The 20,039-nt window shown below is 42.0% G+C and overlaps 3 protein-coding genes and 1 long non-coding RNA gene across 7 annotated transcripts; 2 read left to right on the forward strand and 2 right to left on the reverse strand.

The window, feature by feature from the left end:
• Positions 1-272: 272 nt before the first annotated feature.
• On the reverse strand, positions 273-6,719 carry LOC142877490 (phosphatidylinositol 4-phosphate 5-kinase type-1 alpha-like). The gene is made up of 16 exons (XM_076012169.1): positions 6,618-6,719; positions 6,047-6,193; positions 4,975-5,009; positions 4,708-4,794; positions 4,468-4,598; positions 4,204-4,321; positions 3,728-3,880; positions 3,141-3,440; positions 2,848-3,047; positions 2,603-2,686; positions 2,329-2,377; positions 2,157-2,241; positions 1,876-2,043; positions 809-962; positions 506-593; positions 273-396 (listed from the first exon to the last, which is right to left on the reverse strand). The coding sequence occupies exons 2-16, from the start codon at positions 6,093-6,095 to the stop codon at positions 391-393; spliced, it is 1,707 nt and encodes a 568-aa protein (XP_075868284.1). The 5' UTR covers positions 6,096-6,193; positions 6,618-6,719; the 3' UTR covers positions 273-390.
• A 943-nt stretch (positions 6,720-7,662) lies between these two features.
• LOC142877502 (uncharacterized) lies at positions 7,663-8,711 on the reverse strand. The gene is made up of 3 exons (XR_012923859.1): positions 8,586-8,711; positions 8,327-8,504; positions 7,663-7,798 (listed from the first exon to the last, which is right to left on the reverse strand). It is a non-coding gene; the product is annotated as an uncharacterized LOC142877502 (long non-coding RNA).
• Positions 7,738-10,955, forward strand: LOC142877499 (uncharacterized). 4 transcript variants are annotated; one of them, XM_076012181.1, is made up of 7 exons: positions 7,738-7,826; positions 8,315-8,468; positions 8,551-8,700; positions 9,911-10,241; positions 10,509-10,563; positions 10,670-10,781; positions 10,868-10,955. In XM_076012181.1, exons 4-7 carry the CDS (start codon positions 9,945-9,947, stop codon positions 10,893-10,895), a joined length of 492 nt encoding a protein of 163 aa, XP_075868296.1. In that variant the 5' UTR covers positions 7,738-7,826; positions 8,315-8,468; positions 8,551-8,700; positions 9,911-9,944; the 3' UTR covers positions 10,896-10,955. The 4 variants fall into 4 exon arrangements, with proteins under 4 accessions (XP_075868296.1, XP_075868297.1, XP_075868298.1 ...); XM_076012182.1 differs by having other exon boundaries at positions 7,738-7,813; XM_076012183.1 differs by lacking the exons at positions 7,738-7,826; positions 8,315-8,468; positions 8,551-8,700 and adding an exon at positions 9,098-9,611.
• A 1,318-nt stretch (positions 10,956-12,273) lies between these two features.
• LOC142877506 (potassium/sodium hyperpolarization-activated cyclic nucleotide-gated channel 2-like) lies at positions 12,274-18,793 on the forward strand. Its single transcript, XM_076012193.1, has 7 exons — positions 12,274-12,881; positions 15,443-15,872; positions 16,012-16,173; positions 16,777-16,995; positions 17,507-17,653; positions 18,076-18,316; positions 18,510-18,793. The coding sequence occupies exons 1-7, from the start codon at positions 12,418-12,420 to the stop codon at positions 18,710-18,712; spliced, it is 1,866 nt and encodes a 621-aa protein (XP_075868308.1). The 5' UTR covers positions 12,274-12,417; the 3' UTR covers positions 18,713-18,793.
• The last annotated feature ends 1,246 nt before the right edge of the window (positions 18,794-20,039 follow it).

A 20,039-nucleotide genomic window follows, 5' to 3' on the forward strand; every position in this document is an offset into this window, starting at 1 on the left:
AACTGTGCTTTGCAGATGTGAAATTCAAAGTGCAAAAACAAAGTAAAAAGATAAAAACAGGTAAGATCCATGCTTTGGACTCGGTGGTAGCCTCTTCAACTTTTGCCACCATTTGTGACACCTTTATATATATATATATATATATATATATATATATATATATATATATATATATATATATATATATATATATATATATATATATATATATATATATATATATATGGATGTATATATATATATATATATATATATATATATATATATATATATTAGAAAAAAAAAAAAAAAAAAAAAAACATACAATGGGGGCGATTGTAACGTTTCCTCCATGCTCAACCATCCAGGATTTTGTCTCAGTGTGTATTAGTTCACGTGTCTTTCTCAGAGTTACGCCTGCAAACAAAAAAAAAAGATGCACCGGTTTGAATAAGCTGCATCAACAGCCACTGACGAGGCAGCAGAAATGAAGCAAAATTTAGGTTGAGTGATTTTATGTACTTACAGAGCATTCGTTCATATTGGGAACAATGTCACTGAGTGAGCTCACGTCCTCACCACCAACACTATCCTCAAGACTTTCAAGCTTTGCACTGAGAACAAGATGGCAGCGTATAAAAAAAGATGCTACAATTAAGAACAAATAGATGACAACAAGTAACGATGACTAGGAAGTTGTGAGTCATAATATTTACATAAACTAGCCAACCAACCAACCAACCAATCTCCCCCAGCACTTCTTCCTCTGAACTCTTGGAGGCGCTGTTTTTTCTAATACGATGTGTTGTTTTAGGCCACACCCACTAACCTGATGTCATCCTGAGAGTAGGAGGGAGGCTGACTCATGGGAGCGGATCCAGGTTTTCCCAAGGCGGGGGCAAAGGCGATTTGGGATGTTGTGCCAACAGTGCTGCTGGGCGGCGAGGTCTTTGGGAGGAGATCAGGACGATCTGACTGGATGGCTGGAAAGGTGAGGGGAGGGGGAAGGAGGGTGAGAGGAGGAGGAGGAACAGCTGTAAGTGCCGTGTTGTGAAAGGAGCCCTGAACACGCTGGCACATGCCAGAGATTGTTGCAATCAGACATTTAACATCATGCGTCATTGTATATTGTGCTATTATATTTGTAACATTACATTTTTATGTTGGAATTATTATATTGAGTTGGATGTATAAATGTATTGAATGTTAGTGAGTAGTGCTTTGGTGTATATTTGATGATCATGATCAGTGCCCTGGGGGTGTTCAAAACCTTGTGAGCAAAGACTGTGTAACTCATTAAGTCTCATAAACAGTGACCTGGGGTGACCAGAGAGTGGTCAGCTGAAGGAATTGCCTTTGCGACCCTCATAAAGTTTGTGACCCATCCAGTCACAGGGATGGGAACTTGTGGCCTGAGCTTGTCTTGCCGCAAAATGGCTTCAACAGGTCACCGGAAGGAAGGATGGACCATTTGGCTCACGGCCAAATAAGGACTTGCTTCCTGATTCATAAACAATGACAGTGATGCCCTGCAACTGAAGGGAGAAGAATGGACATCCAATCAGAGGACGACACTTGAGAAGACACTGAGAAGGAGTCAGATTGTTTGTCTGTGCATTTGAGGACTTTCTTGGGAGAAAGTTGTCAGTCTGACTCCGGCGACGGCCAGGACTCGACTCCAGAGATCTCTCCATCAGATCTCTGTAACAAATGTCTTGTTCTTCTTTTCACTAAAACTTATTAAGATTTTCCTTGTCTGTTTTCTTCATTAAACAAACATGCGGTTTGGTAGCAGGATATTAGGTAAAGGAACCAAACCAACAAGATCTGCTGGGATCAGTCAACGTTGTGCATTTAACCGTCTCGCACTCTGCCGTTCCTTTTCTCAGCTCTTACCGCTGTCCTCTTCCGCCTCTTCTTTGTTCTCAGAGCTGATTTGATGTTCCACTAGGTGGTTCTGGCTGTTGCTGCTGGTTTGTGTCGAGAGCAGAGGCCCGGAAGCGCCGGCCTTTTTCTGCGGACCGTGTGCCACTGTGCGCCGCTTCTTGGATGGGGAGGTCTTCACTAATTCCGAAAGAGGGATGATAAGGAAAAGAAATTCATGCTGGTTTGTTTGTTTGTTTTGGAACTAGGTCCCAGATAGTGACTGTGTTTTATGTTTCGCCCTGCCCACTCACGCATGGTCTTCCTGAAGACGACATTGCACATGAACTTTTCAAATCGCTCTGCGTAGAAACTAGGTCTATGCACCGACACAGTATCCTAGAGAGAAGGACAGGACGTGGCAAGTTGTAAATGTCTGATTTAAATGTCACCTTCAAACACAATTGACTGCACCGAGCGTCTCACCCCATCGTGGACGAGAGCTTTCCAGGAGTGTTCAAGCTTCTTGGCTAATCTGGAAGAAAAACAACCCCAAATCATCAGACATTGAACCAACGTCCGCTATTAAGTCAAGCGTCGTGCCAGCACTGCAGTTCACACAAGTCTTACAATGACTGGCTTTTTTGGGGGGGGTTTGTTGTAGCTGCAATCCAATCGCAACGATGACGACACACCTGAGCACATCCTGTGTACTAAGAGGCAGGGAACAAGAGCTCACAGCAAGCATAGATTTGTTTACCTATAAGACTGGAGAATGTCAATGATCCCAATGTAAACCAGCAGCCTCTCGCCTTTGGAGTTTTTTGCCGGAATGCCACCAGTTCTGAAAAAATGAAACACAAAATAGTTCACCGACGATCCTCTCAGGTATCTCAGTAAACACTTGGTCGGGAACCAAACATTTACTGGCACTAAGGGGGAAGTTGCAGGAGGAAGTTGCCTCGTCCGTGACCTCTGGGTGGCAGCAGAAACACTGGCACTCACTTGTCCTCGGTGTCCAGCGATCCCATCACTGGCTCGGCCTGGATGGCCTCTATGGCTGTGCTGTACAGGGATTTCTGTCCCTGGGGCCTCGGCTGGTCGACAGCCCCGGCCTCCTCGCTCGCCTGCTCTTGACAGGCCTGATCCAGGTTGTGGATTCCAACTAGCAGGCTGTAATCCATAATCTTGAAACTCTGCAAAAGCTGAATGGAGTTGGAAATGAGGGGGAAAATGCTGAGTGGATCTGGAAAAGAAAAAACAGACACTGTACCTCTGTGATTCTATCACAACCTTACCAGACAGTCTCTGTGGAGGGTCTTGCAAACAGCGTTGTACTTGTCGCCCTCCATCAAAACCCCCTCGGGCATGTACTGCATGAAATCCAGGTCCTTGAACGTGGGCACGGCCTTTTCTCGCTCCTTCGCCGCCGCCCGCCGCTTGTAGGTGGAGCCCTTCAGGTCGTACTTGAGGTGCATCCGTACAGCGCTGGGCAGCAGGTTGTTCATGACCACGATGCGGATGTTCTTGCCTGCCGCCTGGACGCAGTAGAGCCCGTAGAACTTGGGTAGTAAGGTGCGCTTGTTCTGATTCAAATTCTGTAAATGGAGTGAGGGAAGCAAAATAGGACTATTTCTGTCAAAGCAACAACATGGTAAATAGATTGATTATGCGAAAACTACATAAAAACTAAGTGGAAACTGTGGTTTAGGGAATAATTAACTGGTCAACTATACTGACAAACTTTTTTTTTTACTCTTAAGATTGTCTGAAGTCCCGTTGGCAACAAATATGGTATTTACAGGTTGGTCCATAGTTTTCTTTTGCTTATGTTTATGTGACCGTCTGATTTTGGGGGACTCTAAATGTTCTCATTTTGACTCACCATAAAATATCCAGGAAGCAGTTTCTGCAGAAACTCAGCCTCTTTGTGCTGAACGGTTTTAATGATGAACTCGTCGTCGCTGGAGAGGTAGAAGAGCGATCCGCTGGCCCCCGAGTTTGACAGCTCAATCAGCCGCTCGTTGCACAATGAGTACTGTCAGCAGAACAGAGCAGGGAGTCAGTTACGTGTGACGACATGCAAGCGACAAGAAAGAAAAAAAAAAAAAAAAACAGGGCAATTGATTGAGGCGAGTCGGGTCAGCGGCTGCCAACACTTGTATGCATGTGAGATAAGATTGATTTAACCGAAAGCACAAACGGGAAACTCATGGTGCCACTCATTTGATTTCTCAGACAACACCTCCGTTCAGTCCTTTCCCCTCAGAAATCAGAGCTCTGAGCCTTTCTGCAGGATTTCACTCTTTTTTAGTTCTTCGGTTCACACATTCCAGAAAGATGCTCAGTCGGCAAGATTACCATGTAGTCATCCGGCCGAATTCCAAACATCTCCCTGAAGTAGCGAAAGGCTATGGGGGCATAGGTCTTGAATCTGAAGTCTCCGTAGTGGTGCGCCGGCGTCAAGTTACTGCCCTCGCTGCCAAAGAAAGACAGAGGAAGTGTGGGTTTAAACCAAACATGCAGAGGCCTACTTGTGTAAAACACGCACACTGGAAGCAAAACCAATATTAAAACTTAATTTCAAATCCATACTTCAAATTAAAAAAAGGAAGAAAAAAATACCTGGGAAAGAAAATGCTTTCCACCACTTCAAAGTCCTGAAGCAGCACATCCCTCTCTGGTTTCTGGCTCAAGCTTCCTACCGTGTGAGTGATGCCAAGCTGGATGGCGCCTTTGAGGGCAGAGGACGTAGTCTAGGGGTCACAAGAAAAATGTCATTATAAATTAAGTTTTATTATACAATGAAAAAATTCTCAATGAGCCGAAATCAATCTTTGAAACAAGTCACTAAAAGACTCCCACCTTTTTGTACGTGGTCTCCCCAGTGGGATCGATTCCTCGATGCCCAATCGTTTTTTTCATATTTTGAGACATACTGGTGCTTGGACCCTGACAAGAAAAAAAGAACAAGCAAAGTGGAAGAAGAAATTACAGGTCAGAAAAAAATGCTATGTGCTCACATTCAAAAGAGGAAGAAATAAACTATGCGTCAGCTGGTAATTTCAAAACCCTTTGTGGAAATGATGCAGCAAGATCGCATGTTTTCTCTGAAGAAATCAATTCTCCTACCTCAGCAGCAACATTTTTTCGAGCCTCGGGTGAATCTGGATGGCGGGGAGGAGGGGGGGGGGACAAATTAGCAAGAAATTCACATGAACAAAAGACAACGGTGAAACTAAGGCAAATGCAGCCCTGGATGCATCACTGCCAAACAACGCAGCCTGACTCAGCATCTACCATACCCTAATGACAAACACAAAGAGTGCAACAAAGCTAAAAAAAACAACAACAAACAAACAACAAAAACAAGCATGCAGACACACCTCAGTTCGTTACCTCTAAGAGAAGAAAGTCTCCTCCAGAACTCACTCTGCAGGTATATGCAGGAATGGGAGGAATTGGATAAATATGCTTTTACTCTTAAGCTGTGTAAATATGTAAATACAGGGGCGTGGTGTAAATCTTTACAAAGGAACGTTTGGTTCCAATTATAAGTTCACAGAAACAGGCCACTTTTGTAACATTTTAGCACTTTCCTTGACATCTATTGTTCCTCTTAAACTGTCTCAGTGTATATTTTTACTTCTCTGTAAAAGTAAAATACTTCCATGTTACATTCACTTTTAGCACAAATCTGTGAGCTGATGCATTGAAAACTTTAGCCCACTGTTGCTGCAATGCACAGTTTATAGTGACAAAAGAATCTAGCCTATAATAAAGTCAACTCAACCGAACTTTAAAAAGAAAGAGTGGTGACTGTGTGGTTGTTCCTTTCTCAGTTTTTGACCCCAGATGACTTCAGAGACAAACAGAGGCTTCATTATAATTTCTACACTGATAACTTCTGTGTGGAGAAAAACATTTAAGACAAATTTGGTTCCCGAGTCCACTCATGTGTCCCCATCCTTTAATTGGACAACAATGATAAAACTCTCCACATGAGCTTGCAGGTAAGAATGTTTTTGACACGATCCATTAATGAGCTCATAAGTTTCACATCATTGGCTTTGATTTCATCCATTCATTTTTTTTTTCAACTTCCTTGAAATCCCACAGCTTCGAGGAAGTGAAAGAATTTTATTAATGTGCAGAACACCTGATTATTTTGAGTAGAGGGGGTGGATCATAACATTATACTTACAGCCCGAGGGGCCCTGCTGCCCTGAAGGATCATATGCAGCAGTGGCCATTCAATCTAGAAACTTGTGGTGGAAGACCCGGAGTCTCTCCCGAAAAAAAAAAAAAAAAAAATCACTGATCTTCGAGGCTCCCTCTGCTCTCAGAGTATCTGTAGACACGAAAAGTAGTTCATTAACCGTAAACAAGGCGGATGACTTCATGCCACAAATATTAACAGCCACGTTGACTCGACTGTGCAGAGCTGATTCGAAAAGAGAAATAAAAGTCCACAAACCGCTTCAGATTGTAATTAAAGAGATTGAGTCTCAATACAAAGGGCAGCGTGAGTTGTACAGAGATTAACAGCATATTTAACCGTTCGAATGCCTGGGTTGCAACATGTACTGTAAATTGAAGAAACAACTGCTAAACGGCTAGGTTAGCTGCTAACTCTGATTCAACTTTCAGAACTTCAAAAAAACAGTGACCACACTGATCATTTACGACCAGAAATTCAAAGAGACAATGCGACGAAACACGATCCCGCAAAGAATTACACTTTTTTTTTCCTGAAGAAAATGTAAAACTATTACCTTCTTAAGGCACTGTTTTTCACGAAACTGATAAACAAGGAAGCAGTGCGGAAGCAGAAATTTCGCCTTCTGCTATTGTAGTAATAATGAAGGACAGCTTCCGGCAAGACTCCTTTACAAATTAAAAGTCATTATAAATATTTTTTTAATGTAATTTTTTTTTTACCCGTAAAATGCTACAGTAGACATCATCTTTAATTTATACATCTTAAAACCTTATCTTAAATTGGAACTTGCGTACGCCCACACCATTTTTACTCTGAAGCCAGGCAGGAAGTAGTAAGTCGTCTCGTGTTAGTCAGAAAACTTATGACATCACGTTTGTTTATTGCGTCAAATCAACTATGTATTTTTTTTTTTTTTATGATAACAGTTACAATAAAATCAGCGGTACCCAATGCTTACCAATTTGTGTGTAAAAAAAACAACTATTTTATTATATTATTTTTGTTAATCAAAAGTGAACCAACAGCTACAGGTTGTGGACATTGTTGTTCTTACAAGTATCTCTGCTGAATCACATGAAAAGCGGTGACATACTCAAACAATCCTATTCTCAGTCTAATTTGTTAAACATTTTTTGAAGGTTATGACCAGAATTCTACAGTAGAAAAGTGCAGTTGTAATGATTGAATGACAGAAAGACTATGTCTTCATCAAATACTAAAATGGTAATTGTGTAAAGTAATGTCGTACATATCATGATAAAGCTTAATATACAACTAACAGCACATACGCAGTAGCATGCGTAACATCAGCACAACCAGTAATCAGTAAGACATTTGCATCACAAAAAAACATGTGAATATGATTTATTCCTTCTGTACATTTACATTGTTGCAGCTTTGTCCAAAAAGGAGAGTTTGTATTAAAAATCTCTGTGGAGCACCAAGGACATACAATTTAATTTGCCATAATCGCTGTGTCATGGAGGTATTAAAAAAAAACTACACTGATTAATATTTGTGCTTTACAAAATGCCTACATTCTTTTTCATTGAAGTTGAATCCTGGCTCGTGGGGCATTGATGGCACAGTGTAGCCTGGTTTGGCGCTGTAGCTAGGGTTCGGCTGGCTGTCGAAGCAGGCCCATCGTTTTAATCCACTGCTCTTGCAGCACACGTACGGGGCGGCCATGACGGAGTATTCATCGACACAGAACTCGGACAGAGCTTGTTTCCACTGCAAAGAAGAAATGTATGTAGGCAAGGTAAATTGTGTGATAAATCAGCTTTGTTCATCATTTTACACTTTTTTAGGTTATTTATATCTTTTCATGTCTTCATTTTTGCATTGCAACAAACTTTTTATTTGTTTTTGTATCTGTAAATACAGGTAATTAATGTTGTATTATTTATGTTATATCATCTAAAAACTGAAATGCCACAGAAAGTGAAAATTAAAAAAACTATGGCTTTTCATTTGTTCAAAGTTTATTTTTCATTTAGAAAATTATTGATTGAGTTATTTGTAGAAAGAAAACAAAACCAGTATAAGCACTAAGGCCAACTTAACAGTCAACATTTTGAGGATAGTGAATCTTAGTGTCACTAATTACATATTTAGTATTTCCCAGTAACTATCTTTATTATTGTAGCCTCAGTTTCCAACACACAACAACAGAGACGGACACTCACAGCCTGTTGGGCACAGCAGAGGACCAAAGAGTCACTGTGCTTTGCTAACTGGTCGCTGCAGCAGAAGGCATACCACGACTCCAAACGGTTGATGGCCTTTCCTCGGCGACGAAGGTAGCTGCGGCCGGACCTCGGGAAGAAACTGTCAGGATATCTCAGACGACCGTGAGCCTGACAGCAGATGTCGTCCAAATTCTCACTCGTGGGAGGGGCAGGTGGGAAAGGAACGTCTAGTATTTCAAGAAGGGTCTCTGTGTTAAATGAGAAGCAAAGAAGTCATCATCACATCAATTTTAGGAGAACATTAACGCAGTGTATGCAGAATGACTGACCTCCCACATTTGCACTTTGAATGATCAGCAGTACGACCAGCCAGAGTCCTGTGAGGTTTCCGATCAGAGCCATCGCTGTTTGTGTCCAGCAGGAGCGTTGGTTTAACAGCTGAAGGTAATGAGACTGGATCTGCCAGCATCTCTTTATAAGCGAGGGGCGTGAGTCAGTGATGGGAAAATGTTTGGCAGTGGTTCTTGGAGGCATGAAAAGAAGTGGTTGGTGTGGGATATGGGAGGTAACATCCTCTCGATAAGGTCGACACATGAGTAGGGTTTTTATTGGTTCTTTTAGCAAAACAACGTCCATGTACATGCTGAAGTGAAATATTTCAAAATATATTTGAATTTAAACTTTTTTTCTTCATCATATGGTAAATATCCTGATCTGCTTGTTTCAGAGGATAACAAGTTCTATTTTCAAGGCAATGAGAAATGTCTATATTACTCATAATATTGTAACTCCCCCCCCCCAAAAAAAAGCAGTCTGATTCCCAGCCCCCAGATACCATGTGCACGGTCTATGGTCTGCCTTGCTGCCCCCACACAGCTGCCAGCCTTGTTTTTGAGGGGTTGAGGGATGTTTTGCTGACTAGGCAAAGTGTGGGAGAGCCACTGACTTTCTTGGATGACTTTCTCACAGCTCACCACATCTAAACTCCTCCAGTGCCTGCAGCTTGTTTTGAAAAAGGCTGTTTGGCTGCTGTTATCAGAGGATAAAGTGAACCCAGCAAAAATGCCAAATATCTGATGTTTTTATGTTTAGGTTTTTTTTGCGAATGCCGCTTTTAGGTGAGTGGAACTTCTGTGAATCATTTGGTGATTTAGTTTTGTAATGACCGAGCTGACCATCGATTTCTTTTTACACAAGTTCGTTGACACTGAAGTGTGCATAGATGAAATCTGAATTTTTTCTTTTTTCTGATTTTTTTTTCTTTTTTTTTATTTTTTACAATTGAATGACTTTTATTTTTAGTAATATGCGCAGAGGTCAACTACAACAGACCTTTCCACCTTCATATACATTCCGTAAGTAAAAACCAACCTGCTTGACCTGTTTGTAGTGTGACACCTAATCAGACCACAAGCTTCTTGAGAAACAGCCAGTAGGCAAAACAGAGAGGAGTCTAATATCACAAATAAAATTGCTGCTCGCAGTTTGACTCGTGGTTGTTTGTCTGGAGAGAGCGTTGAGAGGGAAATTAGTGGCAAATTGAAGTCAGGAAACAGGGCTATTTAACAAAGGTAAGAGGAAATTGGAAAGCAGAAAGGTGTTTTTCTTAGTCACTTATCTGCATGCTATAATCTCTCTCTCTTTGTCTCTTTAGTGTTCACTTTTTCTGCATCAACTGATCAGCATCAATGCAGCTTCTTTGGACCTTTTCCATTTTAACCACCTTTTTGTCCATGGGCCTGCTGGCCGTTATCACTGGCCAAAATTCAGCTTTCCACACGCTGAACGGGCAGATTGAGGATCAGCTTTTGAAATTAGACGGACTTCAAATGCAACAAATCAGTCAAGAGACTGTGAAAATGAGTTTGGAAAAGCAAGTGGTCCAGGTGACAGAAGCGGTGGAGGAGCTGCAGGCTGTAGTGGCCAGACTGGGCTCAAAGCTGGAGAGGAGGAAGAGGGAGAATGACGCCTGCAGAGCCCAGAAGGTACCAACATTTCCTAATTTTTATGTTTTCAAAACCCAGGGGAATTAGATTTTGATAGAAAAGTGGGACAGTAAGTGTCTATGATGTTTTTTCCCAAGCTTTTGATTAAAAACACTTTACAAAACAAGATTTGTCTCTGTGCAATTAAGTAATATTGTACATACACTTTATCTATATATTTTTAACCCTTTCTCATTGCCATGGTCAAGCAAAACCCTATAATGTACCTGCAGGTTTAACTATTTTTATGTGGTACTTGTGCTTCAGGAGACACTGGAAGAGGAACTGGCCCACACCGTGAGGAAACACACACAGACTAAGGGTGAGAAGAATTCATACAGACTTGAAGCCCAGTAACTGATGCCACCATGTGGTTAAACGCAATAACTGTGTTTACGTCTGAATCTTAACTCCACTCTGTCACTAAGCCACCGTGGAGGCAGAGTTCAATGCCTGGAACCGAGAGGCGAACACACTGAGAGCGCTACTGACAGGGGTCAGACCGATGTGTCACCATGTGAAGGGAAACCCAGTGGCTCTGTAAGTTGAAAAAGCAATTCTGGCCACAGGGCCATGCATTAGCCAAGAGAGAAACAAACTACCGTCCGTGTTATTGTGTCTTTCAGGAAATTGTGTGGCCTCGAATCAAATTAAAGAAGAAGAGAACAAGAATTAAGTCTGAATAAAATGCAGAAGGTTATTGCTTTAAGGCAATTGTGGCTTTTTGATATTTTTGTACAATGCTGGGGTTATAATACTGCAAATCTATAGAGTTTCTTTTTTATGTACAGCACTTTGTGCGGACTCAGACTTTCTGAAGATTGTCTTCACAAAAACAATCAGCTTTTTCACAAAGTCAGATACAGCCTCATTTTATATCAGTAATTGGCAGTTGAAATTATTTATGTTGTCTTAATTCTGCTGTTTTAAACGTGTTTAGTGGACTAAAGCTTAAAAAAAGAGGGACAAAACATTAGCTAAATGTGAAATATAACAGTGGCCACAAAATGTGGTCTGACCCACTAACCGTGAAAGCAGCTTCTCAGGCGTGAGTCATGGGTTTAAATGTGAATGTGATACCTGCCCACGGCTTCAGAAAGTGTATATCCAACAGAGTTGCAACGTGATCTTGTACAGTCTCTGTAATGGACTCTGACCTGATCACAGGCAAGCAATGCCCCGGCAGAGAAGAAATAGTGTTTCTGGGCAGGGGAGCATCAAGAAAGCACGCACATACCCTGATTACACACCTGGCCTTTAGTTTTTGATTTGTTGGCTTTGTTTATTGCTTCTTTACAATAAGGATTTGTGAAAATCAAAATGCAAACTGAACAACATTTTCACATTAAGAGTACGAAGCATAAAATGAAGATTTCATTTAATTGATTTTTTTAAACAATCAAAATACCTTAACTTTTGCATCTCAGAACAAGAAAGAGTAGTTTTTGTATCTTCTGAAAATGTGCTTCAATACACTTGGGATGAATTTCAAATACCGTTAGTTTTAATATTCAGCTGTTTTACAATTGCAAAAAAGTCTTTCCGCTCCAGGGTTTTGGATGATTAGTTGTTATTGTTGTTTTTATATACTTTTATTTCCGGCCGCTGTGTGCGTCTCGACCTGCAGCCGGAGGGAGGGGAGGGGAGGAGAGGAGAGGAGAGGAGAGGAGAGAGGTGAGTGTCATGCCAACAAGCCGATTACTGAAGGCTACTGAGCCTCCCTGTCAGTTGGCTTCCGTCCTCTCATGGTCAAACAGAGGCGGACACAAACAAATGAGCCTCACGTTTTTCTTCTTCATCCGTGGAGAGGAGCATCCATCACTTGGAATAACTTTCCCCCCTCCTTTATTGTTGTTGGAGCCTGCAACTTTTTAATGGATTTATTTTCCGAAAGATATTTTTTTGTCATTATTAACTTTATTGTTTGGGATGTGCGCCGACTACAAGTGTTAATGTGACTTCTAATGAAGTTGTCAATGTTTTGTATTTTTTAAGAAGCCTCACACTCTGCGCCAAATTTATACTTTTTTATTGCAACACAGACGGAATTAATCTGTTGTAAATGGGGGCTGTGGAAACATCCGGTTAACAGGTGAACTTCGCATCGTCCTTCTTTGGTATTAATTATAACAAACTGTGCGTTATAACGTGCAAGGCGTAATTTAAAAAAAAAAAAATGACCAGCCCCTCCAGAGGTGGTGATGGCCGGCAAGGCAACAGCGAGAGTCCGGCTCACAAAGCGGAGACCGCCCGCTACCGCAGCTGGAGCAGCATCCGCTTCTCCAAGTGGAGGAGCGGCTCCCAGAAGAACACCCCGCCGGCGACCCCGTCCCCGAGGGCGGACAAGAGGAGCGACATCACCAAGACCCTCTTCTCCCTGGTCAAGACCCACAACGACGACTACACGGCGGACCCCGACGGCCTGCTGGACACCTGCGCGGACGGCGACGACGGGGTGGACGGCGGCAGCTGGCAGCCGGACCAGTCCACCTACTTCCAGAGGAAGTTCGGCTCCATGCTGCAACCCGGAGTCAACAAGTTCTCCTTGCGCATGTTCGGCAGCCACAAGGGGGTCGCTGCTGAGCAGGCCAGGGTCAAGAGCTTCGGGGTGTGGATCATCCACCCTTACAGTGACTTCAGGTAATAGAAACAAAGAAACATGGAAAGAAAGAAACAAAGAAAGAAATGCACAAATCATCATTTTAGTGTTGGCCAGTGGCAGAGCCAGAAATTTTTCCTTTGGGTGTCCAAAGTGGGGAAGGGGGGGTCATGACATAGCGGTGGCAAAAAGTAGATACCTAAAATGACTTTAAATTTATTCTAATTGTTAGTGTAGTTTTTTGTATTTCTTAAATTTTCAGGGTGACCTTAAAAATGAATTAGAAGACAAAGCAAATCACCAATGTTACTATTAATATTCAACCTATATCAGCTTGTTCCTTACTGTCCAAGGGTTAGCGGCCAGTAGCATGACATTACATTTCTTTTTGAGTGTCTTCTTTCCACTAAAAACAAAATCTAGGCTAATCATCAAGTCAGAAATACATTATGTACATTAAATCCATACATATATCAATACATAAAAAAAGATACACTACATCACTCGACGAATGTAAGTCTTGAGATGCTGTAGTGTAGAAGTATAAAGTCTAATGTAAAACTATGCCCGGTGGGGTAGCCTCGGCCACCACTGGCCACCATCTAACTCCGCCCCTGATGTTGCTTAAATGTGAATGTAAAGTGGCGCTAACATGAAATAGGTGTGAAATCTGCCACAGATCCCTCAGATTTCTCAAGGACCTTGTGTAGCAGCAGCAGCTGATGTCACGGTTCCTCACACATGATAAGGCGATGAAGGGATTTGATTACCGATACAGAATATAGGGCAAGATCATCTGGATTAATAATGCCGCTGTATGCTGACTCCTTTTCTCCTTGACGTTACGAAAGAAGAAGTGGAGAGGGGACAACGGGGGCGCCGTGGCACCATCATCAGTCCGAGATGCCCTCATGCTCGATTTAAAACAGACCGTTCGTTAATTTCCTGCTCTTTGACCTCCTTCCTGTTAGGATTTGGCAGATCACTGTTGTTTTTGTGCGGGTCAGTGGGGGTGAACTTCGAATCTTAGAAACGGTGCTCACTCGATCGTTCTATCTGCCCCAATCACTAATAATAGTCTCCATCAAATTTAAACAATTTTTAAACATCAGGCAGATGCCAGACAGAGAGGATAAACCCATGCGGGGGGCAGGGGGGGGGGATTATTGCCCATAAGAATCCCTATAATTCCAATCTTGCTCTATTATGTAATAATACACAGACAGCTGAGGGGGGATTACTGAGGGCCTGCTCTCCTTAAACCGTATGCTTCAACTTCCCCCTTTAGAGCAGATGATTTGGAACAGCACATATTTCAGTGCTCAGCTGTTGGTTAGGGTTGAGGTCAGAATTCTGACGCTTTGTTGCTTTTCTGCCAATTGATGTTGTCTGTTTACATTATTGACGGTTTTTGTTTTTAAAATCAAATTCATTGCAGATTAGTTTCTGTCTGCCATGCTCTAACAAGAAGAATAATTTGCAGATGGATTTAGCTTCGGATTTGACAGGGTTGTTAAACCTCATCTGTTTTTGCGGCTGTCAATAGTAACTCTCAATACAGAGCGCTTAGTTTTGTGTTTACCTCCTCCGTCGCTCGTACTGAAAAGAGCACATGCGTTGACGATGCTCAGAGTCACTGGTGGACTTATTAGCAGCAAGCGTCCTCTAATCTGTTGCAACATGAGACAAGCTGATAAGTAGTCATGTAAATCGCCATGTTAGACACAGAGGAGGACATGGACCCGAGTGACTGACGGAAGGATAAACATGAATGAGATGGAGCAACTAATCTATTAGCTCCTGCACTCAAGGAGAGGGTCTTATTGCAAAGCTTGGCAGTAATCAAAATCAGTCCCAGTTCATATTCCGGGCTGCTGTAATGAAAGACAGTCTCCGAGTCTGAGAGGGCAAAGGAGAGACCTCAAGTGATTGACAGTCAGTGGAAACAATGTGCAAGGAAACCCAAACCACGCCGCCATTGTGTGGACGGCCAGACACTGGAGACCTGAAAGATCAGGGGAACTTGTATGGCACGATGCAGACGGTGACAAACACAGCAAACGTCTGGGCTCCGGCATCCCTGAGAGCAGCAGACTGTGCTTGAGACATTAGCCGCCCACAGCCGTGACATGTTCTCTTCTGTATTAGTTGGTTTTGATTGTACATTGAGGCCGGGTGAGGTAAACGTCATGCAATTTTAATGAGCGTGTTTCCTTTTTAAATAGCGGCTGGTCAGCTGGTCTGAATTGGGTCATTCCCCAGTTAAGACACCGTCCTCCTGGATGTCTCTGGGTTCACTTGGCTCATAGGGAAAATGTTTCAAACATGTGTAGATGTTTCATTGAACATGACTGTAAAGACCAGTGCTGTACTTCTACTTCATTTTTAACTACCTTCTATTCGACCTTTGTGTTCACTTGTGTCTAATTAGTGCATTCTGCCGTAGTTCCTCATTACAGTTGTATTGATATTTTGAATCCTTTAACTAAATTAAACCTGTACTTTTCTTCACCATGCAGCCATATATCAAATACGCATACTGAGGCCCCAAAGCCACATATTCAATATTCATGTTGTGTGCCACACTCGTCCTCTGTTCCAGATTTTACTGGGACATTGTGATGCTCATGTTGATGATGAGTAACCTGGTCATCCTGCCCTGGGGCATCACCTTCTTCGAAGACCAGAACACCATTCCTTGGATCACCTTCAACGTCCTGTCCGACACCCTCTTTCTCATGGACCTGGTGTTCAATTTCCGCACGGGCATCGCCGGGGAGGACAGCCACATCATACTGGACCCCAAAGAGATCCGCATGCACTACCTGCGCACCTGGTTCATGGTGGACTTTGTTTCTTCCATCCCCGTCGACTACATCTTCCTCATCGTCGACCTGGAGTCCCGGCACGAGTCGTCTGACGTGTACCGCACCGCCCGCGCCCTCCGCATTGTGCGCTTCACCAAGATACTCAGTCTGCTTCGCCTCCTGCGACTCTCCCGCCTCATACGCTACATCCACCAGTGGGAAGAGGTAAAGAGTGGTGGGGTAGAGAATGGGTGGAGGAAGAGAAGGACAATGCAAGTTGCAGCAAAGCAAATTCAAAGAGCAATATGTCTCCAGGTTCAGCTTCCTTTCCATACCACATGACATGACTTTTGTTTCCCACCAGATCTTCCACATGACCTATGACCTTGCCAGTGCTGTGGTCCGTATAGTGAATTTGATTGGCATGATGTTGCTGTTGTGCCACTGGGACGGCTGCCTCACCTTCATGGTGCCCATGCTTCAAGACTTCCCGCAGGACTGCTGGGTTTCCAAAAATAATATGGTGGTAAGTGCATGTTTAATGAAGATGAGGCATGAATTTTTCTTATGCCTCACATAATAGGAATGTGAATTTCCTATAGTTAATTGATCAATTTCAATATATATCATCATAAATGTATGTATTATGATAAAGTGAAATTTATAAAGGAATTTATATATGCATCCTTCTTACGTTCTTGTCTATTTTTCCTTAAGAGAGACTTAGTAGGGCCCATCATGACTGGCTTGATTAGCCTAGCATAAACCAAAATACAGGAAATTTGGATTACAGTTGACCTTAGTCTGCCCTAAAGTAATTAAGCTCACAGTCCACATTTACCATGTCAACAAAGCCAAGTCTTAAATAAACAGAGTATAGTAGTTTTTGTGTGCTCTACAGGAAGTCCTGTGGCTGACTACTTCCTGGATTACTCTATCCTGCTTCTCTGCTCAGTTAATAAGCAGAGCCCAAATCCAGAAATTATTGTTTCATTAAAAAAAACAAAAAAAAACATCTATCTTTAAAAATGATGTGCTCATATTGTGAAATGTTTCTAAAGAATAGAAGTCTTACAAATTGTCCTAATGACAGACAGTTTCAATCCTCTCTTTTCTAATTTGTTCTCAGAATGAAACTTGGCACATACAATACTCCTACGCCCTGTTCATGGCGATGAGCCACATGCTGTGTATTGGATACGGTGCCCACCCTCCAGAGGGCATGACTGATGTCTGGCTCACCATGATCAGTATGGTGGTGGGTGCCACCTGCTATGCCATGTTTCTTGGCCATGCAACTAACCTGGTGCAGTCCCTGGATGCATCGCACCGACAGTATCAAGAGAAGGTAACCATCTAAACACAACAGACCCAAACTTCTCATCTTTTCAGACTTGCTGATTCGCGTTCTCAGATGCTAGTGTGACTTTGGCTACGCGGTCTAATCATGTGCATTTCATCGTAAACTTGCTTACTACCATGTACTCTAGTCATTGAGATGAATTTTTTTCTAATGCAGAGGCACAGTTTGTATTATCTAATGGATTTTTGCAGCTTTGCTGTGACCCTCTCTAGGGGATTGTCGCAAGATAAAGCAGAACAGATGATGAACAAACGGCTGCACCTTTGTTCTGTATCGCTCTTCGCTAATGCCCATTACAAATGAGTTAGTAATCCACTTAAACAAAAAAAATGGCTAAACAAATAGAATTAATGCTTTATTATTACGCCTCTGAATGGTTCTGCGAACACATGGCACACAATGTGACCACAATGGAGCCATGATGATGACATTGGCCCAGTGGAATTTCTGCCGTGGCGGAGGTCAGATCACCATGTGTTTCGCGCAAATGTTTCAGTATAAGCAGGTGGAGCAGTACATGTCGTTCCACAAGCTGCCAGCTGACGTGAGGCAGAGGATCCACGATTACTATGAGCAGAGGTTCCAGGGCAAGATGTTTGATGAAGACAGCATTTTCGGAGAGCTCAGCGATCCACTCAAGGAGGTTTGTGCTTCATTCAAGCCTCTGATTGGACGCCCTTCAATCTCTCCTTTGCTGTGATATGGGGGAATGAAAGAGAGTGAATAAAAGGTGGTGAAAAAAGGTGTTTCCTCCGTTTACTTTAATAATTGTTAAAGCTGTGTGGTGACACATTCCTATCATTTATTTTGTCAATTTGAGATTAAAAATAAAAATATTACCTTGTGCTATGATGTACCCTGTTGCAAATTCCTATTTAATTTTTATATTAATCATGTATAGTCAATATATTTCCCCAGTCTATAATTGTTGATCATTATCATCACTTAAAAATGTATTTCCAAGGCAGTTCTGATATTTGTATCTTAAATCTGAGGGCTTGTTTTTGTTCTCTGATAATAACTTTATTTTAAATATTTAATTTCCCTGTTCTTCTCTCTGTCCAGGAGATCGTCAGTTATAACTGCCGCGGGCTTGTGGCCAACATGCCGCTCTTTGCCAACACTGACCCTCACTTTGTGACAGTCATCCTGACAAAGTTGCGTTTTGAGGTCTTTCAACCTGGAGACCTAGTCATACGTGAGGGAACGCTCGGCCGGAAAATGTACTTCATCCAGCACGGATCTGTGACTGTAATCCCACGAGGCAGTAAGGAGATTATACTCAATGATGGAGCATATTTTGGAGGTACAACATTCTAACTAACTTCCCGCTCTGAACACTTTGTACAATATTCACCAAACTCCATGCAAGTTAATATTGTCTGCTGCTTGTTTTTTTCCTCCGCCGCATTTGCTGTATTGTCTTCAGTGCGATCGAATGCAATGAGCATTGCATAGCACTGCATATACTAATGATCGCTTTCTCTTCCTTGCCTTAGAGATCTGTCTGCTCACCCAAGGACGACGCACCGCTTCAGTGCGGGCTGACACCTACTGCCGCCTGTACTCCCTGAGCGTGAACAGTTTCAACGAGGTCCTAGAGGAGCATCCTCTGATGAGGCAGGCGTTTGAGAGTGTGGCGGTGGACAGACTGGGCCGGGTTTCCAGAAGACCCAGTTATCAGCCTCCCACGTCAGAATGATGTCCAAAAGAAACTGATTTTTTTTTAAAAGTGATACGGACAGTATTTGTAGCCCTTTGACTGAAGGAAATTAATAAAGTAAATATCTACTGCATAATAATAATTATGTTATAATCATGTTATGTTACTAAAGCCCCATTTAATTATTGACCTGTAATTAATGTTTTTGGCCATACATCTGCTTTTTATCAACTGCACCGATGCCTCTGAATGTGCAGACAGCTTAAAGAATGTCTCCTCCTTTGCACGTTCGCTCTGTAGGGCCACAGTTTCATTATCCTCTACAACATTCAAATTGAAAGACACAGGAACACCAGCTGGTCGATACATCATTAAAATGATCCCTCAGGTCTGTAGGTTGTATCAAGTCAGGGTTTAATACTGATGTTTCCTGAGGATAAGCTGCTGTGATGTAATGACTGTACAGGGGGACAGATTGCACACAGTTATATGTGACTGTATAACCTGACACCCTCTGGAACTTTGACAAAAAGAAAAAGTAGAGTCAGTCTACATTTTCATTTTAGATCTAGTATTCTAGGTTGTTGTTGTTTTTTTTCATTACATGTTCTGTACTTTTCCCCCCATTGGAACTGGAGTAATCTTTGCATGTGGCAGTGTTGAGTAGGTCGCTAGAATACAGCACCCCAAGTGGTGGTAGACGGTTAGGTGCCCTGGTCATGGGCAACTTGGTAATGCAGCAAGTGGCTAATTATGCTGCTTAATCAGTTTTGGTTATAGGCTTAAGATTGTATTTCAAAAAAATCAAAGGTCAAATGATCACAAAGACTAGCCAGCTAACGGCTGCACATAAAATAAATTATGCAAAAAACGCTCAGAGACCTTTGAGGCCAACATTTTGACATTTGTTGACAGCAATATTAATTGATAGCAATTACACTGGCCTCCCTGAAGAAAAGTCTTGTTTCTTGTCATCTGTTTTACTGTTGAAAAAAAAAAAATCACACTACAGTACATGGCACTTGCAATTTTTTCATAATTTCAATCATTTGACAAATGCTTCTCATACTGATGGCATGTAAATAAAACATTTCTACCCTTTGACCATCATGCTCTTTTTCACCTTTTAATTTAACCCTTTCTATTTCACTTCGTATAACAATATTTTTTTATGATGGAGTAACTGTTAATTGGTTAATATTTATTGTTCTTAGAGTGGCTGATAGATAGATTTAGATCGAGTACTAATTAATATAATAATATTTTTCAGATTTATTAAAAAACAAAAACTACTACTACATTTTAATATCTGTCATACCGTATCATGTCAAACCTTACAAACGCTTGGCCTTACGTGAGACCAGAC

The sequence above is a fragment of the Nelusetta ayraudi genome, unplaced genomic scaffold (assembly GCF_046127955.1).
Source record: "Nelusetta ayraudi isolate G7.1 ecotype Tasmania unplaced genomic scaffold, CSIRO-AGI_Nayr_v1 ptg000135l, whole genome shotgun sequence".
Taxonomy (NCBI): Eukaryota; Metazoa; Chordata; class Actinopteri; order Tetraodontiformes; family Monacanthidae; genus Nelusetta; species Nelusetta ayraudi.